We start from the raw sequence: 26,824 nt of genomic DNA, 5'->3' as shown, positions 1-26,824 counted from the left end.
CAGTGTGTGCCTTTCGATATGGCGGTGGATTCATGAAGGTATGCAGATGTAGATTGTGTCGTTTAATGATCTGTTGTGTGTTTCTCCCCAGAATATTTGTCTCGTTGTGGCAGCGACTCGGACGACTCATCCGACGAAGACTATCCCATGGATGCGCAGCTCTCAGAAGAAACCCACTCCACTCAGACAAGTAATAGCAGAGGTCCACAGGATGATGAGGCTACAGGGGGAGGAGAAAAGGAAAGTAAGAATGCCAAGAGAGGAAAGGTGAGAGTGATTGTGACCGAGGCAGAAGACGAAGATGAGGAGAACGGCAACATGACAAGCAAGGCCAAGGCAGGTTCTGCAAAAGGCGACGAAGAGATATCGCTGGAGACTTTCCTGGAAACAGCCTGGTACCACACCGACCCGCGAGTCAACAGCAGCTTCTCTAGCTTGTCGAGCAACTCGCTGAGCGCTCTGGAGGAGAACTTCAGAGCGGCCAACCGTGCCCAAGCCCAGCTAGATGCCTTGCGGGAGAAGAGCAAAGCCGCCAGCCAAGCCGCCTCCAACATAGACGTCCACAACCCGTACCTCCTGGACATTCCTGGACAGCTGGACCCTTCAGGGGGGTCTAATACACCACAGAGACCGTCCAAACTGGTTTATAGTCATGAACCAGACTTGTGTTATGCAGACCTCTCTCAAGCGGACTCTCTTCCCAGTCCACCAGAGGCCACTGATGATGAGTTGGATGACGATAGCCAAATGGAAGATGACGATGGGGGTAACAGGCCGATACCGAGGACACTGACTCGCTGGAACACCCAGCTTGTGACATTAGATGACGACAGCTTACACGACTCGGAGGACACTGACCTGAGCATCCATGCAGTTATGACCAGAGGTTACAATCGTGAAGACGGACAGCAGGGTTCCAGCATGACTCTCCAGGAGGAGATATTTGGACAGATCTTTGCCAATGAAGACGTATCCCCTCGGAGACAGAGGCCATCAGGGTTCCCCCATGTGGCTGGGACTATCAGAGACAGTGTGTCAGAATCAGAAGATGAGTTCTTTGACGCTCAAGACCGGTTCACGCCACCATTAACAGAACAGGAACAGAGAGGTATGTGAAATCTTTGATTCTTTCACATGCATGATTCATGCACAATGCTGCATGACTACTGTACTATGTCTATGGTCATGTTCTCACCATAGTTTTCATCAATTTTATGTTGTCTATGGTTATGTCTCCTCTGAGGTTTCCTAACACAGTTTTACTACTATCTCCCTTGGCACAGACTTGAGCAATTCACCCAGAGTCCTGAATGTGAATCACATCAATATCCGGAAGCTTATGAAAACGGCTTACTTAAATGGCAGACAGCAGGAGGACGAGCTGGGAGAAGAGGACAGAGATGATGGTTCATCAGTGTCATCCTTCCTTCAGAGCCGGTCCGCTGTCGATTCTGACATGGACTCCCTGTCTGGAGGCTCTCTGACTTCCCATCCCACAGTGGCCTGCCTGATGAATGATCCTGAGGAGGTAGAACACGCAGAGCCCAAACCGACAAGGGACCATGGCACCGCGCAACAGGGGATTCAGCACTCTCATGGTCAGTGCAATGGAGACATACCAGGCAGAAACACACGGTTGTCCTCAGAGCTGCTGGAAATGGAGCCGGACACTATGGAGTTCAAACCGGTCACCTCGACTGGTCCACCACGTACATCTCCACTGATCACCGCTGTGCGTCAAACCCAGCCGTCACAAGGCTCCACTGAAGGTACGAGGAATGCAGAGAAGGAGACAAAGCAAGCGAACGGGATTCCCCCACCCATAAGGCCGAAAAATCATCTCCTTTTGAAAGTCCCTGATCCAGTTGATGTGCCAGTTTCCGGAGGTGACACAGTGGAGAAGGAGCGCTCCCCCAGTTCAGTTCACAGAAGAGGGGGTCGGAAGTCGCCACAGGTGATATACCCTCCACCAAGGAAGGAAGCCATCCTTACCCCAACCAGCCAGCAACCTGCATCTCCCTCATCAACACCTCCGTCTTCCCTTCGTGAGCTGAAACCAGCTTCCCCTGTCCAATCAGAGGGCGATAATAAGGACACATCACTCCCCAGTACCCCCAACGGTCTGACCTTTCACCCCTGGGAGCAGAGGAATGGGGTCACCCCAACTCCTGGCTTAAGCAAAGGGGTCTCAGTGAGCCATGAAAACCTGCGCACAGAGAAGGCAGATGCCCCCAAAATGAGAGTGGGCAGCGCGTCCACCACACCAACGCCAACTCCTTCCCCAATGGTTCCCGTCAGAAGTCCAATCAGTGGAGACCCCTCCAAGGAGTCTGTGGGGACGACTTCACCAGGCCTCGGTACCAGAAACGGATCGTCGGGTCGCCTCTCCACAGCAGCTCTTCGGGGAAGGATTCAAGACCTGCCCTGGTACCTGACCCGTTCTCAAGAGATCCTCGGTACCGCTGCATTAGAGGCTAGTTCTGTTACCGAGCTAAAGGTCAAGGAGGTCCAAAACCCGGCTGAGCCTCAGCCTGCAGGCCCTAAAGAAACCAAGAATCTCCCAGCAGCTGCTGTAGCGAAAAAAGTCAAAGAGGAAGGTGCTGAGGTGGTCATCGCAAAGTTGAAAGATGGACCAGAGGAAGTGTTGCCATTTCAGAAAGAAACTAACGGGAAAGCAGGTGCTCATCCGAGCTTTGTGGATAAGAATGGGATATACAAGCATTTGGGCTCTTGCAAATGTGAACAGCCCCAGTCTAACAGAGATAAGCATCCTGCAGCCGGTCCTGACGGTCCCCCTGCTCCTGTTGCCGCTCCTAACCGCGAGCCCTGCGGCTGTCGCACGGTTTACGCTAACTGCTTTAGCGGGGATGCAGAGGATAGCTGCGGATTTGATGATGAAATGACAGTTTACGAGTTCTCCCGCCGAAACCCTGTCAAGAAACCTCCTCCTGTACCTCCCCAGCCAGTGCCCCCAATCACGGATGCCAACTGTAACCCCTCTCCCAACGTCCTGTCTCTTCTAAGAGACACGCCAAACCCCCTGTCCACCTCCTCGGAGCTCAGCCCTCTCCTAGCGCCGCCCCGGCCTCTGGAGCCTCGGCCGCTGGACCTGGGGCGGCTTGGGGATCCCCTGCGCTCTCTGCAAGGCCGACGCTACAGCACCGGGCAGCGGGGCGCTAGCCTGAAAGCGGCATACGCCGCCCTGCGGAGTGACATCGACGAGCTGCTGGTGGTGCTCGAGGCCGGCATGTCGTCAGCGTCAGCTGCAGCGCTGGCACCCCCATCGGGCCAGCTGGCATGTTGCAACGAGTCCGCCGGAACTAATGGGCACTCTCTCTCCGATGCCGAGCGCTGCCTCCTGCAAACAGAGGCCCGGAGGTTGGCATCTGGGTGCCAGCGGGCAACCCGGGTAGGGTGGGCACCTGACGACGCCCTCCTGTCACTAGGCAACAGCTTCAGTGCCCTGGTGTACCTGTCTGCAGCCTGCCTGCGTGTTAACTGCACACACTGCGGGGGTTCCCATAGCGACATTGACGGGAAGGAGGCGCTAGGGAAGCTGCAGGAGATCGTGGGACTGTACAATGAGTTTGTCGCTGCTGTCGAGACTGCACGAGAGGGAGAAGGGGTCAGGTTGCTGGCCAAACAATGCACTGTTCTCATCTCCACGGTCTTCTCCCTCACTCAGCTGTTCAGAATGCGCACGCCAGACACGGAATACGGACTCTCTCACCTGAGCTTCTGAACTCGTCTGAGTGTATGATGTGGTCCGGTGGGAAAATCAAGTGCATGCACTCAAAGAGGTTTAAACACTGAGACTGCGGATGTAGCAAGGAGCATGCAAAGGTGATCGCAGCGAGTTCTGGCTGGGATCTGGCCCAGATCTGGTTCTGCTGGCGCTGAAGGGCTGAGTGTGTGCTGGCACACATTGGTGGGTCAGTACACGTGCTTGTGGGTTGCATATCCTGCATGCTGAGACGGTGCACTCTGACTCTGACTATTCCACTGACAGGGTGATAACATCAGCCAGTTTTAAATGGCAGCCTGCTCAGTGACTTCACAAAGTGCAGTCTCCTTACAAGCTTATGTGGGTTATGCATTTGTACAAATCTATTTTCTAACAATGTACTTTATTTCTTCAATTATGTACAGTATGTATTTATGTATTTATTTTTACATCCAGTACACTACATGTATGTGTGCACGACAGTTTCTTATATACAGAAAGATCACTTGTTACAGTCTCCTCAACAGTAATACGTCGTTGTGCTTGTTCTTCTTCTTGTGAGTAATATCCTACCTCCTAATCTTACGGTCGTTGAAACCCAAGGAAAACTGACAGTATTATATTTCTTTTTTTATTCTTAGTTGTGCTGCTCTGATCCGATTCAGGTACTCCCAGCTTTAGGGAGGAACCTGAATTCAGCTCACTTCCCTTTCCTCTCTCACTCCTGAATAATAGTGTACAGCTGGTAGTTATACAAATGCATATATGCAGTAATATATTAGTCCATCCAAAGGAGGTTGGGACTGAGGGGGGACGCAAATAGGAAGGTAGGGTACTGATGATGAGATGAAGCTATGTTGTATGTATGTATATGTATATTGTCTGTTAGTAAGAAGGTTTGGCTACTGTTTTTTTCTGTGTTTTTTCTTTTGTTTGTTTGTTCATTCGTCACATTAAAGGACTGTTAGCTGTGGTGATCAGAGAGATCCAAAAACTAAATAGCACAAAGAGTTTTCCCAGATAGTAGTAGACTCTGGAAGAGATATTCTCAAATCAGAGATCGATCTACTCCAGGGTTGGTTGCTATTTTGAGTTGTTTTTCACTCTGTTTTTCACACATTGTCTTTTTTATTATTATTATTTATTACTCTATATAAGAGCCTTTTGGCTCCTCAAATTGTCCTTAATTTGTGACTATGCAAGTGTCCATTGTTTTTGAATATTTTGCCACATATCATGTTTTGATTCTTAAAAAAAAACATTGTCAGAACTGTTAATGATCTATAAGCTTATATTTGTTGAAAAAGAGGGCTTCCCTAGCAAACCCAAGCCTTATTCTTGATCCATGGGGATCTTTCTAAAGATGTTTACTATCCGTACGATTTTTTATTTGGATGCAATTGAGGTATGACTTTGCTATGTTGTCCCCATTTTGCCTTGACATTATTTAAACAAATTTTTGATGACATGACAGTCTATCCTCTTATACAAGCTGTTACAATACCATTATGCAGCTTCAGGTTAAAAATACTGCATTTACAGTGACTGTGCTGTTCTCACAACTCTTCAGGGCCACAAGACAAACTAGCTGGCATTTTCTAGGGCAGAAATATTTATTTTAATATCAGCCATATGGCATGGCGTGTTTTTAAATCAACACCTAGGAGATGACGTAACCTCTTCTCTGCCCTCAACTGGATTTGGTAGAAATGTCCAACAGGCAACAGCAGACCCATGGAAAAGCCAAGGAGCTGCTGTGTCAGCCTAATCTTCAGAACAGCAAAAGGGATCCCATGAAACAGCTGACCCTAGAGGCGTTGCGGTCCAGATTCGGCCCTGTGCAGCCCCGGGTCCAGCTGCTGTCTTGGATCACACACACACACACACACACACACACACACACACACACACAGAGGGACTGGGAGCTCAAGTCAGGCGAGTCTAAAATAGCATTTGAGGTCAGTGATTCATTGACCCACCAGCGTTCATTTGTTTCTGTTTTTGGTAGCATGCTAACACAAATTAATAAACCATGTTTCTGCACAGTTTATTTATATCAACAAATCGCACCTCTAACAAATACATTTCCATATTATCAAAGCAGCACCATACTGCAATGACTAGACCTTATTTGCCATATGTAGCTAATAAAAGCTGAGGTTGTATGAGAGATGTGTATGGTGTCTTGAATGAATTGCAGAAGTGCACAAGACTGGAGAATGGAAGTGTTGAGAAGCCATGTATGGAAATGAGGATAATGAAGAAGGATTTTTTAAGCAAATGAAAAAGAAAAAGATATAATCAAAATAGAAACAATCACAGTTGTATGTGTTTTTTGCAATATTTCAGTAGCATTAATAAATAGGATCATTTGGAAAATAATTTTGGATTGAGTCAATGCTGTTTTTTTATATGGTTGTGTGTGTGTCGGGTCTTATTCCAAGTGTCCAGATTGCTGCTGTGTGGTCTCCGATTTTACCAAGCCTTTTGCTTAGTAGCTTGTCCATGTGGGATTGTTTGATTTATTTAAACCACACTCCCTCCATGACAGGAGATAGAGCCCTTACGACTGCTCTCGCTTCACTGACTGTGCTGTCTGTACGGAGATTATGGATTGAGGTTAGGATTAAAACCAAATGGACCAAGTGATTACATGCTGGTGGCTAGCAGTTTAAAAGCAGTAGTGCGGTAGTCTCTGCTGTAGTAAAAGTATTTATCACATTCAATGAAACATTTTGAAGCTTTACTTAAGGTTTTGCAATGAAATGACAATGTTAAGAATCAGTCATTTCTGTTTTGAAATTTCATTTTTTTTGCAAAAAAACTCAAAATACAAATTTGTGTTGGAGTGTTGTAACCTTAATAGCCTGAAATGAGGAAGCCAAAACCTCTTGTCTCTTGGTGGAAAGGCCCTTCTGCTTGAATGGGCTTATTCATGGGTGGCATGTTTGCCTGCTGGTGAACTCTATGGTCAATATTTGAGGTGACATGCGGTATTTGGTAACGCACCCCTGGCCTGGCCTAAAATGAAACACCTGCCCTCAATATGACCCCCTAAAAGGGTCCCATTTTTTAAATATGTCTTATGCTTGTATTCAAAGGTCTCAGCCAGGTCACAGAATTGTTTGCAATTTTATTTATCACTACAGGTACACAGACATAGACATATTCTCTACAAATGTTACATATTTCACCAATTTTGCATGGTTAGCGCAGTCGTGTGTGTGAAGGCATTTCTGTGAAATAGGCATGGCATGCATTGGGTTTTAAAAACAAACACATATCTCAGACATTGCAAAACATCCAGCAGATGACCACTACAGGAGCACGCAGTTTGAGTCCAAAAACAGGTTTACTTTGGTCATAAACAGACAAGAGGATATTGATACCTTTATAAAATGGTTCATTGTCAAATTACAAAAGTGTTTATTACACCCAAACAAGCAGGCCTAAAATGTTACATTATGATGTACAACGTCACAAAAAAGTGAATAACAAACTTGGAAACGAGGAATGTACTTTCATTCCACCCAGTCCTTGGTTGGAACAATGCTGTATGCATGTCCCATCACCCCTGTTTAAAAGTCAAATGTTGCAGTCAGAGCTCTCCTTTTATTTGGGTCACCACAATTTCCTTTCGCTCTAAATCATACAAAGGCATCTTACATATTTAACTTGTCACAAAAATGCGCTTCTGGTGATAATGTGGAAGTGAATGTAGTGGGGAAAGTTTGATGGAGAGAAAGGAAAGACATGATAAAGACACCTTTCACTATACTCTCTTAATCACTGATACCATGGGAATGCTTACTCACATAATGATAGACACCACCAACTGTAATTTCTACTGACAGCTCTCTGCTGCTTCCCTTGCATTTTAACTTAACCATCACTTGCTTTTCTATCATATTTTGAGACTTTTGCTCTGCAGTTGATAAAGTCTGTGAGGCAGCAGTAGTAGTTCTGGTAGGGACTAGGGTAGTAGTCCGCGATGTGACAGAGCACTCTGCACAGTGGAGCACACAGCCTCCTAGTGAAGCGCTCATGCTGTGTGTGCCACAGCCGCCTCGTCTGGGATGTCTGTTTCTCGTCCCTCTGCCTTGCTCGCTCTCTCTCCAGCAGTTTGCCTTACACTCTCCTTCCTTTATGGCAGAACTAGGCAGGGGGAAATGCACAGCGGCTCATCTCTACTCAAGCTCAAATATTGAGCCCATTATGTCAGCTGAGGTTACCGCCGGCGAGCTGGAAGAGAGTGGCCATGACTGTGCCAGAAGGGGAGGGGCCTTAGCACCCATACAGTGTAGACAGTTGGAACACTACAGTGCTGGAGGCTTTACAATACGAAACAACAGTCTTACAATACACACTCTTTTTTCCTTCATATGAATGCCCTTCTAGTGACATTCTCCTGTATCCTGTTTTTCCTTTGCTGCTCCATACACTTTGTTTGTGATTGTGAAAGATGGAAATATTCAGTGTCTGCTGTTTTGCGGGTCAGACATGTTGTATCTAATAATGATCCATTCTGGTGTGTGTGTGTGAGAGAGAGAGAGAGAGAGAGAGAATGTGTCTGCATGGGGGTGAGTCTATCAAATAATATGATCGTCTGGTCAACATTTAATTTAATTAACAAAATGTTGTCCTACTTATGTCCATAATAACACTTAATACAAACATTGCCATCATTAAAGCTGTATTACATCTACGGAAGATGAAAATACTCTGATAGAGCATGGACATACTGGATTAAGGCAGAGAAGTCAACAGACAAATATCCAATTAATTTTAGCGCATGTCAAAAGTGAAGTAAGATTGTACATGCAAGAGCTGTTGACATTGGAAAGAAGAGGCCATTTTGAAATGAGTAATGTCATGTTTTACTGGACTCTTACAACATAAACACCTCACCACATAACACACAACAAATTCATGAAAACTTTCACACAAATATTTGATACGCAGCTGGATTTTTTCATTTTTCTTCAATTAACCATTTCATTTCTCATGAATCCTGGTCCTCAAGTAATTATGTATTTCTACCATCATTCCATTGCGTAATATTTTGTTCTTAAACACACAGACACAAAGTAAGATAGGAAATGTGCAATTTGGATGGACCAATGTCCGACACTGGTCCCCACCAAAGATCTCCATATTTGTGCATCTCTCTAAATCTGTGTTGGCTAGGACAATACAGCTCCCTTTGGGGTCATAAAGGGAAAAATTAGTGGCACAACATAATCTTTCCTCTCTCAGTCAAAACAACAGGCACCGACTCAAACCTACAGTACCAGTTTGGGTACCTGAGAACATGGGCTGCATTCTTGTGCGTCTTTTGAATAATCATCTGGATGGATTTTTAAATTGGCATCAATGAATGGGCAGTTTCCATCCATACTACATACAGATCAAGGTCAGTTTAGGCAAATCAGTGAATCCTTAGTGCGCAACGCAGTGCAGCGCTGTAGTGTCCGAGTCCCCTGCCAGATGCACAACTAACTGCGTCGGCGTGCTCCCTCCCCCTCTCTCCCTCCCTCCCCTACCACTCCCAAGTCACGTGACTTTAAGGAGCAGCTCGTAAGTGGCGTTGATGATGCCCCAAGACAACAGCGAGCGGTGGTAGTTGAGGTGCGCCCCTCGGAAGAGCATGGCCACGCTGCCGCCACGCTCGTGCCACACGGTCATCAGCACCTGCCGGCACGGCACGAAGGCACCGCCCACCTGTGACTGCGCCCGCGACTTCACCACATTCAGCGGGTAGAACATGATGCCCAGGCCGGCACCCAGCAGGCCGCCGCACACAAAGTCATTGACCATGTGCTCGGCCCGGGTTTGCGCCTCAGGCAGCCGCTGCTTGATAGGCCCGCGCAGGCCGAAGAAGAGCACGTTGCTGGGCCCGTTGCGCAGCAGTACCGGCACCAGGCCGCGGTAGCACTCCCGGACCCCGTAGTCACGCAGAAGCGTCCGGAAGGTGTGCGCCGTGTTGTTGAAACGCCCGTGGTGGCGGTGGTCCTGCAGCAGCGTCTGCACCCGCTCGAACGGCGTGAGCGCCGCCTCGGCCGTGCCGGCCAGCGCTGCCGAGACGCTCCGCGTGACGATCTCCGGCGTGCCGCTACCGGCCGCGCGCCGCAGCAGCAGCCGCGAGAAGTCCTCGTACAGGCCGAACATGATGGCCACGGTGGTGGTCTTCTGGAGGAGCGGCGGCAGGAGGCCGCGGTAGAGGTTGCGCAGGCCATCCCGCTGCAGCTGCTGCACTGCCTCCGTGGCGCGGACGCCGTGCAGCTGCTGCCGGAAGAGCACCTTCTGCAGCGGGAACGTGATGATGATGTTGGTGAAGGCAGCAAGGGAACCACAGACATAGTGCTTGCCACGAGTGCCCAGCACCGCGCCTAGGCCCGAGCTCAGGGCGGCTCCGCCTTTACCCAGCTTCCCCGGTGGCGAGGGAGAGGGCGGAGCGGCATGTTGCCGGGCAGACTCAGGGTCCATGGTCGTCACTGCCCCCATGAGAGATTAGTTGAGCTCGTTTCTGAGGGGTTGAACGTCATTTCAAAGATAACAGCTGTCCACTGAAGTGCACACCCTGCAAACAGATAGAAAAAGACAAAATTGTATATATTTCAAATGGTGCATGTTAATATCTTCCTTTTGTTATTAAGTCTTTAATCACTGTAAAGAATCCAGTCAGAGATGAAAATCCTTTTGCAATATATTGCCTAACCCAAGTTAACACACGTCATTACGGGCAATTACTCTACATGTTACGTAACTTAACATTTTCTGCAATGTTTGTTCAATAGCAAATATGCATGCCATTCGTTTTGTATATGCCCATGAAATGTTTCCAGCACGGCTCACATCCAAAGCTAGATTACTACTAAAACAGTAATAAACACAATGCTACTCATTCAGTTAAGTAGCTTTAAGTTACAGAGTTCACTAACTAACTACACTAACTAATCGTTAGCAGCTAATTCTTAGCAACACTGGCAGAATTCACACACAGTAACGTTAGCTAGCTAGTAAGCTAATGTTAGCCTTGCAAGGGGCGGGAGGGTCATTGGAACTTGCGCAATTGGATTTGTCATATTGACATTTTTCTAATTTACAGTGACGCTTGGTAATCCAGTGAGCATCTCTCTGGCTACTTCAATCGAGACTGCAGGCATTAGAAGGCTCACAAACCACAAACATGCCAACGACCTCTTCTAACTGCCAGCTGACACATGGTTCCTTAACGTTAACGTTACAGCTTTCCTTGCTAATGTTCCCTTCCTTAGCTAGCCAATACTAAAATCTAAAGACAACCTTAACGTTACAGCTGAAGTAAACAACACGACTACCGTTTGTATGCGTGTTTGTTTACTGAACATCTATCCCTGAAATACTTTAATTATTTTCTGTGTGGTGAACGTACTGGCATGCTAGATAATGACGTTTAACGTTACCCAGACCTATAAGTTACAACCAGCTAACTTAGCTGAGGTTAGCGAGCTAAAACTCTATAAGTGAGCGTTACCCTTAATTGTTATTGATCGCAGACGTGCTATCAGAATTGCAAATAATATGATCAATTACAATATATTTCGTTTAATTACACCTTTAGCATGTATCTATTTTCAAGAGAAAATAGGTTACGCGATAACGTTACTGTTAAAAGTGAAACGCCAAGACAGACCTGCTTGCTAACTAGCAATCGCGTCGTTTACTGACGTCTCCTTCACATAGCATAGCTGGCTAGTTCTATGAAGTTCACAAGGGTGTCTGTCAACGATAGCCACTTGCTAGCTACCAGAGCAAAATTGCTTAACTAGATATCTAGAATGAATGACAATATCAAAACAGTATTGGTTAGACATTGGTACCTACTGCCAGTCAACGTGATCTGCACAGGTTCTGAACCCACCGACTTTTCATCCATGACATAAAACGTTTAAGTTCGTATTCTTACCTGAAACCGTCCTTTCCACAGTTCGTGCCAACTGCCTGCTCCGTCACAGACAGGCGGGGAAACAGGTGACAGCTCACAAGCCAATCCAATTCACTGGGTCATGCTCCCTTGAACTTGCCTGATTTGGAAGTTTGGAGAGGGGAAATACCAATTCTACAATTTTTTTATTATATGCAGATACTTTCAACAAATATGTATGTCTGGATTAATTAGTATTTTCCATGTTAAATTGGCACCAGTGTACCATTGTGTACTGAGATCAAATTGAGACGTTTGATCTGGGACTTTGTCCTGTGTGTGTGTGTGTGTGTGTGTATGTGTATGTGTGTGTGTGTGTGTGTGTGTGTTTCTTTGTTGTTTGTGTCTATTCTTGTATAGTCTTATCTTACCTTGTCTTATCTCAATAGGCGTTATAAAGTTATAATGTGTGACTGGCAACATTGGGAGGTCATAATGTGGAACCTTAAGTCTAATTTGGTTTGTGGCTTGTGGAGGCAGAGCCCCTTATTCTCTGGTGGAGGCAAGCCAGTGTAGTAGCTAGGCGCATTCTAGTATTCGACCTCTAGGAGGCACTCCACTCCAGTCTTTCTTCGGCAATGCATGCTATACATAAATTGTCATAAAATTAGAAAGATAGCGACATGATCAAAAGAATAAAACCATCAAGACCATATATGGTACTAAAACACGGATAAAGTAGATAAAGTCGATCTTCACACATGGTGTGCATTTAAAGATTTTCTGCCGGTACAGTAGGTGGCGATAAGTACCAGTAGTGTACTGTCTGGACCATCAGGAGGCTCTGACGTAAAACTATGCGACAGAAATTAAGAGGCCCTGCAATGGTCAATGTTTGTTCACAGACCTGTATATTTTTTCTGTTTATTTTCTAGCTTGTGTCAAATTGAATACATTAAATTCGGTACTGATGATACTATAGTCATACGACCTCCAATATTCACAAAAAAAATGAAATTACTTTGCGCTATAACGTGGTCATAGAGGCATAACGCTACACTGTTTTGTGATGTTTCATAGCTGTTTTAGTTAACGTCAGATAGACAGGCCCATCTAATAGAGACTAATGTGGATTTTCTTAAAAGCGAGCTAAAGTATAGATACGCCCGTTGCTGTTTCACGCCGGTGATTATTTTGTTCTTTGGAACGCAGACGTGCGACGTTATGTCTGCACAAGGGGACTGCGAGTTTCTCGTGAAACGATCCCGCGAGCTGGTGTCAGAAGATCCATGGGCTGCCAAGGCATGGCTAATAACAGCCCGTACTCTTTATCCCGCAGACTTCAACATTCAGGTAATGCAGCCACACAAGGGCAGCTGCCAAAAAGTACATATGCAAACATGTTAGCTGGATTATAAATAAGGTTATGCACGTGTGTGTTATGTGATGTTATGTGTTAAGCTTAGGCTTTGAGATTCAAATAGGCTTAATGCAGTGCATTGATGTAGTTTCTGAACTACATTTACTCCTGTCTGATACAGTACGAGATGTACACCATTGAGCGCAACGCTGAGAAGACTGCTTCTGCTGGCAGACTGCTGTATGACATGTAAGCAAAGACCAGCTTCAGTCAAGCTATTCTGTCGCCAGATTCGTTTTACCTGATAAAGCTACTCTAATGATGCGGCTTTAGATGTAGAAGATCTAGTGAAATGAACACTAACCTTTGACTTTTGCAGGTTCATCAACTTTCCTGACCAACCTGTGGTGTGGCGTGAGATCTCAGTCATCACATCAGCACTAAGAAGTGACTGCCAAGACAAGCACGCACTATTTTTGAGAGGCAAGGAACATAGCTGTGCATTTGTTTGTAGAATAAAACATTTTGGGAATAACAAATCATTTGTTTCATTATCTCTGCTGTATCGTTGATTTTCATATCAGGCGTATTGCCTGTTTTCATATGCAGGCTTGTTTGAGACCCTTCCGGGGCGCATTCAGTGTGAGATGCTGCTGAAGGCTACAGAGCAGTGTTTTAATACTTTAGAGAAGGCTGAGATGTTGCTGCTTTTATTAAGAAGATTTCCTGAGTCGGTAGTTCAGCACGGGGTAAGCCTGTCTTCACATGGAATCTGTTCATCTTATAAAACTCAAATCAATTGTTAGCTGCTGACATCTGATTTTACATGTCATCTTTAAGGTCAGCTTAGGGGAGTCTCTTTTAGAGGCTGAAAATGTGGAAGACTTGGACACACCGGTCAACTGCTTCAGAAAACTTTTTGGTGAGTATCCACACACTGCCTTTAACTGTTAATGCTTGGAGATTTCTGGATGTGTGTGTGTGTATTTTTTGTTGTCTAAATGTCTTTCTCTCTCTCTGTCTGTCATTGAACACTTTGTTTCCTGGGCAGTTTGTGATGTTCTCCCGCTGATCATGAACAACCTGGACATGCGCCTGCCTCCTAGCCTCTTGTACAAGTACATGCACAAGGCAGCAGAGTTCTACATCTGTTACGTGACACGTGGTCCGTCTACAGATGGACAAATACAGGGTACTTTTAGCTCAAAACACACACACACACACACACACACACACACACACACACACACACACACACACACACACTTGAATACATTTGTATTTCACTTCATTTCAAGTCACACTGCAATACACAGTATGGGATTGAAATGTTTTTTTTTTTAACTTACTGGTAGGGAAAAAAACACAACCTGCACCACACAGGACTGTCAGTTGCAGTATTTTCATAATAATATTAATCATAATATGTATATTAAACCTCTCATTAACAGTTGTGGTTTTCCCTTCCCGTCATGTCTGCCAGGTGGTCAGGAGGGTGGGCTGAAGTCCCCCGGGGTGCTGCGTGGGGCTCAGCGCTATGTGATTGATGGCCTGTCGGAGAAGTCGTCTGTGGTGGCCGAGCCCTGGGAGAGACTGCTGGACATCCTGGCTGTGGTGGGAGCACGGTGTGAGTGGCAGGGGGACAAGGGGAGCAGGTGAGGCGGCCACAACAGTGTCTGGGTGTGTGTGTGTGTGTGTGTGGGGGGGGGACAGTTCAACTGTTACATATGAATTAATTACATGTTTCATTGTAACAGTAAGCTTTGCCAGTTCCCATTGAAATGTTATTTCATTTCTACTTGTTTCCCAAAGTCAAGAATGAATGATTGAATCAGGCCCCTTACCCTCATATTGTTGAATGTGTGACTGACTGCTTGCGTGTGTGTTGCTGAATGTGTCTCTATGTGACTGACTGCGTGTGTGTGTGTGTTGCTGCAGGAATTACCTGGAGCTGCTACAGCGTGTGAAGGAGCTGTGCCGCTACCTGCCCAGTCTGGAGGGGGAGACGCTGTCCCGCTGCTGCAGTCAGGTGGTCACCTGTGCTGCCCTCGTGCTCTTCCGCAGTGCCTACCTCTACGTGTCCGTTGTACAGCCTTCACTTTTCCATGGTACGTCTGCGTATGTACTTCATGTGTGTGCGTTTGTGTAGATGTGGGTTGGTGGGTATGTGAGGTACTGAAAGCAGTAGTCATTTTATTCCTCCAGGTGAATGTTGCCTTGTCTTTTAGCGTCTGTTACAGCAGAAGGTGTAATATTATTCTGCTTGTGTTTATTTCTTAAGTAGCCATTAATAACTGCACCGCTCCTTTAGTTGATGTTCTCACAATTTGTATGTAATGGCATGGGTATAGCATGTAATAGTGGGATAGTTCTGAATAAGCTTTGTGTGAAACTAGCATTCCCAATACAATTCCATACAAATCCATATATGTTCCACGTGTCTGTGGGTGTTTCATAGGTCATAGTTCACTGGGTTCAGGCCCATGGATCCTCCTGGAGGACTTGTCATTGGTGTTCAGTGACATTGAAGTGGAGAGAGCATCAGGCAAGCATGCACACAAAAAGCGCAAGCTAGCCGACGGCAGAGAGAAGACTATGGTGAGTGTTTTGTTGGACATATTCCTGGCACGTCGTACACTCCTGCAGGGGTCAGCACAGTGAGTGATCACTGTAGTGGGAGTGACTTGATTAAGAGATTATCTGGCGCAGATAATGAGATGGACAGATTTCCTGTCTGACGAATTAAATGAACGAAATGCTGAAAGTCAGGAAGAGATTACGTGATACAGATTGATTTACTGTCAGACAAAATAAACAAATCTAATAGTGAAATTCAGAAAGACATTAAATTATGTAATTATGTAATGTAGACTGTAATGACTGAAATCTAAAATGACTTCTACAGATACACATCCTCATCACTGTGTGTGACCCTTGGCAATCAATCAAACCTCTGGTCTTGGTGGTGTTAGCAGCTTGCACTACCAGTTAATCTACCAATGCCACAGGAACACAAAATATGTCTGACAACCAACGTAGCATGAATGAATGAATGAATATATGGATGAACGAATGAGTGAATAAATATATGGATAAATGAATGAATATATGGATGGATGGATGGATGGATAGATGGATGAATGAATGAATGAATTAAAGAATTCTTGGATGAATGAATGAATGAGCCCCCTGTGTGTTTGTGTGTCTCCAGAGCTCAGACGATGAGGAGGGTATGGGGAAGGGCCGAGGACGCCACATCCTGGTCAATAAGACGGAGATGCTGGGCTGGATGGAGACGCTGGAGAGCTTCCGCACGGCCAGGGAGAGCTGGGACCTGCTGCACTCCCACGACGCCCTGGAGACCGGTACAGTTCCACTCACACACACACACACACACAGACACATACTCACACTCACACTCATTCCTCAGATCCCACTGGTACAGTTACACACACGCTCACACTCATATGTTTGATCCCAACTGACTTGTACATTAAGATTATCGTACAAGGAAAAAGTAAGAGGAACTTAATTGACCTACACAGTAGGCCATGTGTTTTCATATCTACGTGTGGGCTGTTTGTGTAATCACTCGGTGGTCTTGGTGTTGTTGTGGCTACAATGTTGCTATGGGTCTGCTTCTCCAGCACTGCAGAAGGAAGTGACACACTGTGAACCACAGAACACCCAATCCCAAGTGCGTGCGTGCGTGCGTGCATGCATGCGTGCGTGCTTGCATGTTTCCTGTATGAAGTGAGATGAGGAAGTCCCTTAATACTTGCAGTTAATTTTTCACTAAAAGAGGAAGCCGCTTAATGGCTCAGCAATCACTGCAAGGCAGAAATTATGATACTGTTCCGGTACTGTTGAATGATATCAATTCTCTCAAAGGTTCCATATAATTTGTGGCGTTAGTTTAGTAACTGCACATGCTTGTGTGTAATGGCATGTGATTTCTGGTCACTGTTCATACCCTGATCATATCCTCCTTCCTCTCTGTAGAGTTCAACAAGATGTGTGCAGCCTGGAAAACAGACACCTGGCTGTGGCTCCGGATATTCCTCAGTGATATGATTATTTACCAGGTACGCCTCACGCGAGGCCACAGTTGACTACATTACATTACTTCAGTTACAAGCAGGTCAACTTGTTATCCTCCAGCCAAATTAACTTTCTGATTGATTGATTGATTGATTGTTTGATTGTTTGATTGACTGGCATCTCTTTAAATACCTTTAAATACCAAATAACTGCTTTATTATTTGTGTGTGCGTGTCATCCAGGGCCAGTACAGGAAGGCTCTGTCCAGCCTGCTCCAGATGGCCTCTTTCCAGCCACAGTCGAGTCCGACCCCTCCTGGGGGCGGCAGCCTGGAGAACCACAGGGCTCTCATTCAGCAGGCATCCTGCCACTACGCACTGGGAGAACACAGGGTGAGAGACACTGACTCACTCACTCACACACATATGTACATTTTACACTCACACACTCACACACTAACACACATGGTTGCATGCAGCTTTAAACACAGACATGCATGTACCACTCTAGTGCATGTAGTGCAGTATGCATAAAGAGATGCATGGATACACACACAAACCCGTAAGTGCATTGACTTTTATGCTTGTGCACACGCACGCATGCATAGTCACACCTACACACACACGTATAGACACACACATGTTCATGGTTACAAATACAGACACTATTCCCTATTCCTTAACCTAAGCCTTAAAATAAATTTCAAATACATCAACAATGCTCAATGTCTCATTTGTGTCTTTTTCTCATACACATAGTTGGCATGTGAAAAATTGCTTGAGGTTGTTGGTGGACTGGTCCCGCAAACCCAGGACCAAGGGAAGCATTGTGAGGAAAATGGAAGACCAAGGACCAAACCTAGAAAGGGTAGGTCTGTGTGTTGGCCAGTGAATTTGAAAAGACCACTCGCCATAGAGATATAAAAGAGCATTTCTTTTAGTGCCACAATAACATGTAATGTAACATGTAAAAAACGTTACAGGGTTTCTAAGCTAAAACATTATTTGTCACATACAGGAAACATCTCCTCACAATTGGCTAGTTGCCTGCCCCCTGGCACTGTAAAAAAAATGTGGTCTCTGTAGACAGCCCAGGCTCCAAAAACAGCCTGGTGCAGCCTGGACCATGAAACATAATACATTTTTCCAGCTATTCACTGACGAGATGCGTGTTCAGGAGAGTTTCAGTTGCACGGGAGGGAGGGGCGAGCTAGCTCTGTTTTTGAACGTCAACAGAAGTGCCGTTACCCAACATCGCTTAGAGCACATTTGACCGACACACATGACCATGAACATGTGCTCTTTTTGAACTGCCTCTGTATTGTGTATTTGTCAACCGTAATTATATATTGTGTATTTGTCAACCGTAATTATATATTGTGTATTTGTCAACCGTAATTATATATTGTGTATTTGTCCATCGTTATTTGTATTGTGTATTTGTCCACCATTATTTGTTGTTCTTCATCTTGTTTATTCTCACTGTGTTATTGCATTTGCTCATTGAGGCCCTTTCCACAATCTTTTATTACCCTGTTCCTAGGAAATGACCTCAGGCTCCTGCCATGTACGAGCAAGGCAATCTTGCCTTACTGTCTCCAGTTGATGCTGGCTTGTTTCAAGGTATGACGCACAAAGGCCTGAAATAATTTTAGACACAGATACTTTTAGGGGTCATGTTAGTGTGTAATTATCTCTCTGTCTTTCTGATTTTGTCCTTCTCCCCTGGTCATCTAGCCGCGGGCCTTCACAGACGTCAGAGATGACCTGGCTCTGGGTCATGTGGTCGTGCTCCTGCAGCATGATTGGCCACAGGGCGAGACACTGTTTCTGAAGGCAGTGGATAAAATCTGCCAGCAGGGCAGCTTCCAGTATGAAAACTTCTTCAACTATGTCACCAGTATCCTTGACTGTTTTTGTTTGTTTGTTCATTTATTGTACAGTATTGTTTAACCCTATAATCTGTATTCTCTACACTACCCTGTGGTACCCATGTTGTTACCATGTCAGACCCTGTTGCCAAGATGTCACTTAACCTTCCACAAGTTTAAAGTTGTGTCCCATAGTGATGGTATATTATTACTCTCTTTAGTTTGGTAGTATCTATGTTCTCCTCAGCTTGTACACTTGCACAGACATTGACATGCTGGAAGAATTTGCTTACCTTCGCACGAGTGAGGGAGGGCGTGTCCAGCTGGAGCTATTGCCCAATCAGGGCATGCTCATCAAGTAAGTCCGGCCCACTTTTGGCAGTCTAGTGCTGTTCATAGGTGTAGACATGCAGTTGAAGGGGCCAGTGGTTGGTCATCTAGGCTCTTCTTTTATCTGGTTTCGTCTCTCCTCCTTTCTTTTCTTTCTTTGTGTTCAAACATGTCTGCTCTACCTAACCGAGGCAGTATTAATGCTTTAGAGGGCACGCCTGGTGTTTTCACTGTGTTTTCCTTCCCTGCTCTTTGATTCGCTTCCTGAGCTCCGATTGAACTTTTGACTGCAGCTTAAGGTCCTGGCCATTGGGTGCATTCGAGACATCGACATTTCCACTGATTTCAGTGAAACCAGCCATTCAGTCCCGAAGCACCCACATTTCACACACTGAGCTTCACATTTCGACCGCTAAACACGTTAAGATTAAAAATTGCTAAACGGAGTTCACAGAGTGGACAAGGGTCCCACCCCTGTGCATGGTCTTTCCGGGAGTTTCAGCACACAGCACAGTCACCTACTGCTCACCTGATTGAACAGCGACTCAAATCCTACATTCACAGTGTCTATTTGAAATTGGCGGGCCGTAACTGTTGCCAGTGTTGCACTGAGGTTCTGGAATGCACCCTAGTAGTCTCACACAGGGTGTTGATGAATGGTGTTTGCTGTCTCTAGGAACCCCAGCCCCGCTCTGGGGGTGGAGTTTAACCCCCTGCTGCTTCCTGGGGCGCAGCCGACTGACAGGTACCCCATTCCCCTGACTCCACCCCCGCCCATATCCTGACTCCACCCCCACCCAACCCCCACTCCGCCTGCTCATCTTCCTCGTGTGTCCCCGCCTCTGCACTTCTTCATTTTTTCTCTCTCTGTCTCTCTCTTTCCGTCGATACGTTTCATTCCAGTCAAGTTGCGTGTTCATTTTCTGCCGTATTTTCTCCTTTTGTGTTTGATTTAGTATTTTTTTTATTATTGTTTTGTTGTGAATTCACTGCATAAAGTTTTTTTTTTTCGTTCTGCTTCTGGTTACTGGTCTGTCAGTTTCATTTCCTGTTCAGGTTGTTTGTTGTGTTTCATATTGACTCTGTAAACAATACTCATTCTGTAAACGCATTTTATGTTTCAAGACTTTCTCTACATTCCTGTTGGTTTTCTATGTTGGTCAGCCTCTATTTTACATAAAGAATGATACAATATATCCTTTATAACTGTAAGTATATATATAAAAAAAGATGTAATGTAGTCATTATTGTGGACGTTTTTTTATGTTCACTATTGTCCCCTATACATGCCATATATAGATACTAAGATGCCAATCTAATTACCCTTTGATCTGGTCCAAAAGCACTAACTGTGTCTGCATTACAGGCACCATACAGTGACACGTGGCATCACTAAAGGAGTGAAAGAAGATTTCCGTCTGGCGATGGAGAGACAAGTGTCTAGATGTGGGGAGAACCTCCTCACCGTGTTGCACCGGTTCTGCATTAATGAGAAGATCATCCTCATTCAGTCCTTAGCTTAAGGGCTTTGAAGCCTTGAACAGTGACTTGTTTCTACTTTGGACTGAAGTGTGCCTACTCCTCACCATTGGGGGTTCTCGTGTGATCCTGAGCCTCATCTAGTTTCATCATCATTTGCGTCGATAACGATGGTCTTTCCATCGTGCTGTGACAAAACGCTACTTCTCAGGACTAAGACATTCATTCCCCTGTACTTCATGTGATTTTCCTCTTCATGTTTCCCATCTTTTTGCTTTTGACCTGAAAAGTGCATGTACACCGTGTTGCGGGTTTGTTTCCCTTATTGAAGATACTGGTTTAGTCTTCACCTGGGCATAAAAGTGAAGGCTTTAGAGAATTTGTGTAATTGGCTATGTGAACATGAGTAGTGTATTCAGTGAATTTCCCTATAGGTTAGATGGATAGCTCGGTATTTGTAATGCTTTAGGTATCTTGAAGTGTTGCATTGCCAAAATTGCATTGTTGTTTTTTACCTTATCTTTATTTTCTTTAATGTCTCTTCATATACTGTGATAGTTTGTAAATTATGTCATAATCCCACAAAGGGATATTTCAAATAAATACAAGTATTACATTTCTAAAAAATATATTTGTATCATTTATTGATTAATGATTCATACATCACTTGTTATTTCACCTAGCATACAAAAATAAATAAGAAAAACATTGCTTTAGCAAATGTTAGGCAAACTGACATGGTCTCTTGACTAATACTTGCAAACTTCAGTGCAGTTCAAAAAGAGCCACAGGGCTATTTGTCACATCCTCCATTGTAATATGTCTGAATTGCCTTTTCTATTTTAAAGTTGATGGAATCAATATGTTTGTAATTTGACAGTTAGACAAAAACATTTCAGAAACTCCCCTGGGCAAACCAAATACATCTGGGGGTTCCCCCTAAGCACTTTAATTTGTCATTGAAGCTTTAACAGTATCCAACCATGTTAAAAAAAGGAAGCTACTAACAAGTTTGCATGAAGTAACATTGTTAACGGCCACAGCTTCCATAATTGCGTCTCTCAGGGGGCAGGTCAGCCTGCAGTGCTGCTCGGAGGTTGGCCCAGAACAGCACCTGCTTGGCCCTCTCCCGCGGCCACTCCAAGTACGTGCGCCTCGACATCATGTCCTTGAGCTGATAGTACTTGGAGGGGATGAGGTACAAGGGCAGGGGCTCCAGTAGAACTAGGATCACACTGTCAAATCTCCTGGTCACACGCTGGTGGTTGGCAAAGCACAGCTCGTAGTGGCACCACTCGCTCCGCACAAAGTCCGAGGAGAGGACGAAGATGCAGCGCCGGCTCTTCTCCACACACAGAAGGATGTTCTCCGTGATGGGTTTCCCGGGTATGAAGTCCCGCTCGTGGTGACACACACGCAGCCCATGACGAACACCTTCGGTATCCTCCTCCTCCAGTTTAGGGATGAGTTGACCTTTGACCCACTCGGAGTTGCGTTGGCTGTAGGAGACGAAGGCATGGAAGACTATCCCCTGCAGGTCCTCAGGCCTCAGTCCACGTTTTTTTGCGCGAGCCCACTGGCAGATCATGCCCATGTACCATGGACCGTCCAGTTGATGACAGAGCACGGCTACTGCAATGACTAAGGCGACCGCTGGAACCAAAATGGCGGTTGCAAGAAGACCTGCACTGCAGGAAATTGCTGGAAGGCTAAAGTCTTCTAGGAGAGTTCCTCTCCAAGCGTCTGGGTAGCTGCAACGATAACCTCTAGGCCAGTGTAGCAATTTCATCTGTGCTGCCACAGTCTCTCCTGCTATAGATGTGAACTCTTGCAATGAACAAGTGCAGATGAAGCTGTTATGACTGGCATCTAAATCCTGTAGTGCAGGGCAAGTCCTCACAAAGTCTAAAGAGGGAGACTGGAGGGAGTTTCCTCGGAGCAGTAACCTCTGTAGATTTGAAAAAGCTGTGCAGTCAGGGACATCATGGAATCTGTTGTTGGTCAGATCCAAAATCTGAAGTGACTCAAGTTTTAAAATGTCTGTTTTCATAACTGTAATGTCATTGTCTTGGAGCTCCAAAGAGATAATGGTCTTGGGTAAGCAGTGGAATACTGAATTGTCGAAGCTGTTTGAAGATAAGTTCAAATGTAGAATATTTGAGGGCCACACACAATCGCCAGGTTCACCATGATACAAAAGTTTATTTTGGCTCAAATCCAAGCTCCTCAATGAGGACATGAGTTGAACTCTGTTACTAAGCTGCTTCAAATCCTGTAGGTTATTCCCCTTAAGCGACAAGATTTCCACACTTTGCAGGGTGTTGCACTCGATTACAACCCCGCTCCCACCACCCCGTGAGAAGACTCTTTCAGAAAGAGCACAATCAGACAGGTCCAGTGTGTGAATTCTGGAAGGTGATTGTGGACAGGTCACATGGATAATTGGTGTCTGTACAACTGTGAGGTTTCGGACAGGCATGTTGATTATGAAATCATACAGCATTTCCTGTGAAAAGAGGAAAACAGTAACACTCCCTTGTCTAATAGAAAAAGATTCCAGATTTGAGGAGCGGCCCACTTTCCTACCCAGCTTCATGTCATCACATGTTAGCATGTCGAAACTGAGATGTTTCACCGAAGAGGAGAGGATAATATCAACAAAGCTTGTTAAATGTCTCCAAGCTGTTAATGTGTTCACTAATTCCAGGTGGGTAACCTTTATTATGCTTCGTTGGCTTACCACTGCAGCTAGTCTTTGCCCTTTAAAACCATCAAGTTTTACCTCAGAAAAAAATGTGAGAGCATCACCCAAAATCGTGAAGTCACAATCAGACTTTGTGGAGATAATAATCTTTTTGGAAACCACATTTGTGAGGCTCCCACCCTTGTAGCTGGTCTGATCTGACACATACAGGGTGAAACTGTTGAGGTGAAGACTGGATATCCTCATGAAGTCTTCATCCTGGATCACTTCTGCACTCAACCCCAAATCTTCCAACTTTCCAAGATTTGAAAATTCAACTCCAAGAGTCATATTAACGAATTCATTAAAACTCAGATCCAAATATGTTACATTTGGGGTCATCCATAGGTAACTCTGACCTAAGAGACTGTGGAGCTTGTTGTGGGACAGATCCAAAATTTCCAGGTGTGGGGTTGAATAAAAAACCTCCGGATCAATACTCTGTATCACATTGTAGGACACGTTGAGGAACCATAGCCTGGATGTTTGATGGAAGTCCTCTTTGCCCAGAGCTTGAATGTGGTTGTGGGAGAGGTCCAAGGCCTCTGTGGATGGGGAAAGCCAGTCCGGCACAGAAGACAGGTTCTGTGAGGACAAATCTACAATGACGGTGCTCATGTCAGAGCTGAGAGAACAGGGTAAGGATCCTAAGAGGAGGGAGACGGCCCAGATGATGAAGTCCATCGTGTCCATAAGTCTGAAACAATGTAGGAGAAAGTCAGGGGGGTGGCATATACTGTATGGGGACCATGAAATAAGGCCATTTGCAGTACAAAACTGCAAAGCAAAAATGAAATAGCTTCCCAAATAAAGACATCAACCACTTGCTGTCACTTATCAATGAAAACACAGCTAAAAGCACATTAAGTCAGCCATGTATTTTAAATGTGCTTTTAATCTATAAGCTAAATACATATTATATAAACAAATTAATTAAAATAATGTAAATAATATCAATATTAAATAATACATATAAATTAAATAATCTATAATACTAATCATATAAATGACAAAACCTGGTCTCTCATTACACTTACATTCTCATTACCTGTATTAAATGTCAAATTTATAAATAAACAGAAGGTTGTCATTGACTTGTCCGAGCAAATGTATTCAGCATTTACCTGCCTGCATTTAATTCTATATTCCTTTGATTTGATTATTAACATGTATATAACTGTGCCAATAAAAGTATTGTAAGCAAATTAGCGTATCTCTTTAATAACATTTACATGTGAATGTCATTAGGTAGGCTATTTAAATTAAAATGTGAGTGTGATTTGGATCTTAGATCAGTAGGCCCACATTTGTACGTTGCAATTCATAATCTTTCAGTCTTTTAATTCATAACCTTGTTTCTACCTAATTAATTTTCTTTTAAAGAGTCGCAGTTTATATGCTTATGTTGTTATTACTCTGTTAATTCTATTTAGTCTACACTCTTAAAATGAATGTGTTGAAAACAGCACAACTCTGTGTCCAGATAGGGACAACACAGTTTGAGTTGATTCCTTTTGTTATTTGTTACACAATATGTGTTAAAAATAACACAACTTGCATTAAAAACAACACAACTTGCGTTGTTTTTTAACACATCTCTGTGTCCAGATAGGGACACATTTGTTTTAAGAGTGTATCAATAACTTAATTTTATTTAAGAGTGTATCAATAACTTAATAATTTTCTATATAGGCCATATGACTTTACTGTACAATATTAATTATGATGTTAATGTAATGTTTATTGATGTCATTTTAAGTCACTTTGGACAAAAGAGTCTGCTGAGGATCATAAACATAATCAGTAGAACTTTAAAGTTCCATATCATAAACAATTTTTGAGTGATAATTATAAACTAAATATGCATACCTATAACAGTATTGGGTATCAAAAGCTTATATCATACTCATAAAAATAGGCTACCATCCACTTATAACACTTTATGATAACATTACATAAATAGACATATGTTTTATATTTGTTGTGTACAATAAACATAGGTTTTATGTTTACTTCTCATGGTCTTCAAAATAATTGAACTTTCATGGTAATTACTATTTTGTAAAATGATGAATTGGTGTATCAATTATAAACATATAATGACACAAACTTACAACACTCACCCCTTTCACAAGAGAATCCAACTCCGGTCCTTATCAGATGCCAATGATATCTGCAGTTAAGCAAATGCTGAGTTTATTCTCGTGACTTCACCACACAGGATAACCAAGGGCATAAGCAGAAGTGAAATTACACTCTTGAGACAATATTCAAATTTCATTTCTTCTTTTTTCTCCCACCCTCACTCACAAAACAAATACAGGCTCTTTTTTTTAAGCAAAGCATTTAAAACTTATTGCATTTTGGCAATGGCCCATATTCTATCTCTCCAAGGTCTGATAACAAGAGGGAACCATGCAGCAGGCTAGTCAAATCATCATAGTTCCTCTCTTTCCTCTCCTCTTTTTTGCAGTCTTTCAAAGTCATAATCATGGCTTTATTATGTGATTGTATCATATTCTGATAAATGGATAAATTCATGCAAATTCATTTTAATAAATGTCTTAGAAATTCCAACTTAAACAACAAGCTGTCAGATACTGCTGTTCGGTCTAGATTTGGTTACAGTAGTCCTATGGGCATTTGAAAGATTTTCGCTTTAAATGTCAGCATGTTTTAAGCACTGAAACATGATAAAAGGGAAACAAAATGACTCAAAATTATGAACTGTCAACCTTGGGCGCCGAGTAGCCCAAGTACAGAGACTGTTATGAGCTACTTTCTTCATTTTGGCTGGGAATACTAATTTGTGCATATTCATGGCCTCCCCAGCTCTTTGAGTGAAACGAAAGACCTTTTCTTCAGCCCATTTCATACTGTCCTAGTGTCGCATATATTTTCTAGGAAAACTTGGGCTCGTCCGGGATTTGAACCCGGGACCTCTCGCACCCAAAGCGAGAATCATACCCCTAGACCAACGAGCCGCTGTACAATAATGTAGACTAGCAAGAGACTCAAACATTGGATAGCCATCTAAAAACGGTATCGCTGATTTTGGTTTTGTTTTGCGGTCTATCCTTTCCTCTGCATCGGATCTCATTCTTCCACAAAATGTCATTTCATGCGTGCAAAACGGAAAACCACTTTTGCCTCATCTCCAACAGACATTATGCTGTGACTACGATAGGCCTATTTAATTTCTTGTATCCCAACAATGTAATGTCGTGTATTCCAACTATGCAAGATCTAAGAGCACGATGATGATTGGGCATATATCGGAAAACGCAAATATGATAATAATTAATATTGCCTATCACTATCAGAGTCCAGCTAAAAACAACTCGCTCCTGCTGATCATGTTGAACGTTTCA

The 26,824-nt window shown here is 44.2% G+C and overlaps 4 protein-coding genes and 1 non-coding gene across 7 annotated transcripts in view; 2 read left to right on the top strand and 3 right to left on the bottom strand.

Annotated features, from left to right (window-relative positions):
* The window catches only part of frmpd1b (FERM and PDZ domain containing 1b), a 28,007-nt gene extending 21,926 nt beyond the window's left edge, over nucleotides 1-6,081 (top strand). Inside the window, exons 16-17 of the mRNA XM_076287512.1 lie at nucleotides 92-1,108; nucleotides 1,284-6,081. Of these exons, the coding sequence (XP_076143627.1) occupies nucleotides 92-1,108; nucleotides 1,284-3,742 (3,476 nt within the window). The 3' untranslated portion in view covers nucleotides 3,743-6,081. The remainder of the gene's footprint in view (nucleotides 1-91; nucleotides 1,109-1,283) is intronic.
* A 759-nt stretch (nucleotides 6,082-6,840) lies between these two features.
* Nucleotides 6,841-11,835, bottom strand: slc25a51b (solute carrier family 25 member 51b). 2 transcript variants are annotated; one of them, XM_076287510.1, is made up of 2 exons: nucleotides 11,673-11,835; nucleotides 6,841-10,304 (listed from the first exon to the last, which is right to left on the bottom strand). In XM_076287510.1, the coding sequence occupies exon 2, from the start codon at nucleotides 10,226-10,228 to the stop codon at nucleotides 9,278-9,280; it is 951 nt and encodes a 316-aa protein (XP_076143625.1). In that variant the 5' UTR covers nucleotides 10,229-10,304; nucleotides 11,673-11,835; the 3' UTR covers nucleotides 6,841-9,277. The 2 variants fall into 2 exon arrangements, with proteins under 2 accessions (XP_076143625.1, XP_076143626.1); XM_076287511.1 differs by having other exon boundaries at nucleotides 11,591-11,679.
* Nucleotides 11,836-12,499: 664 nt separating this feature from the next.
* Nucleotides 12,500-21,286, top strand: ints10 (integrator complex subunit 10). Its single transcript, XM_076287509.1, has 17 exons — nucleotides 12,500-12,983; nucleotides 13,172-13,239; nucleotides 13,370-13,473; nucleotides 13,600-13,739; nucleotides 13,831-13,912; nucleotides 14,042-14,182; nucleotides 14,474-14,645; nucleotides 14,929-15,098; nucleotides 15,449-15,588; nucleotides 16,202-16,355; nucleotides 16,993-17,075; nucleotides 17,274-17,423; nucleotides 17,790-17,898; nucleotides 18,574-18,653; nucleotides 18,768-18,930; nucleotides 19,166-19,259; nucleotides 20,598-21,286. Exons 1-17 carry the CDS (start codon nucleotides 12,855-12,857, stop codon nucleotides 20,752-20,754), a joined length of 2,136 nt encoding a protein of 711 aa, XP_076143624.1. The 5' UTR covers nucleotides 12,500-12,854; the 3' UTR covers nucleotides 20,755-21,286.
* Nucleotides 21,287-21,337: 51 nt separating this feature from the next.
* Nucleotides 21,338-25,665, bottom strand: tlr1 (toll-like receptor 1). 2 transcript variants are annotated; one of them, XM_076287507.1, is made up of 2 exons: nucleotides 25,577-25,665; nucleotides 21,338-24,150 (listed from the first exon to the last, which is right to left on the bottom strand). In XM_076287507.1, the coding sequence occupies exon 2, from the start codon at nucleotides 24,144-24,146 to the stop codon at nucleotides 21,741-21,743; it is 2,406 nt and encodes an 801-aa protein (XP_076143622.1). In that variant the 5' UTR covers nucleotides 24,147-24,150; nucleotides 25,577-25,665; the 3' UTR covers nucleotides 21,338-21,740. The 2 variants fall into 2 exon arrangements, with proteins under 2 accessions (XP_076143622.1, XP_076143623.1); XM_076287508.1 differs by having other exon boundaries at nucleotides 25,568-25,617.
* A 700-nt stretch (nucleotides 25,666-26,365) lies between these two features.
* Nucleotides 26,366-26,437, bottom strand: trnap-ugg (transfer RNA proline (anticodon UGG)). The gene has a single exon. It is a non-coding gene; the product is annotated as a tRNA-Pro (tRNA).
* Nucleotides 26,438-26,824: the final 387 nt, after the last annotated feature.

Source organism: Alosa pseudoharengus, unplaced genomic scaffold (assembly GCF_046254945.1).
Source record: "Alosa pseudoharengus isolate Yale_2024_CS ecotype anadromous, Long Island Sound unplaced genomic scaffold, YU_APseudo_1.1 YU_APseudo_1.1_scf_16, whole genome shotgun sequence".
Classification (NCBI taxonomy): Eukaryota; Metazoa; Chordata; class Actinopteri; order Clupeiformes; family Clupeidae; genus Alosa; species Alosa pseudoharengus.
The sequence above is the reverse complement of the archived record's forward strand: the minus strand, read 5'-3'. Positions and strand labels throughout refer to the sequence as shown.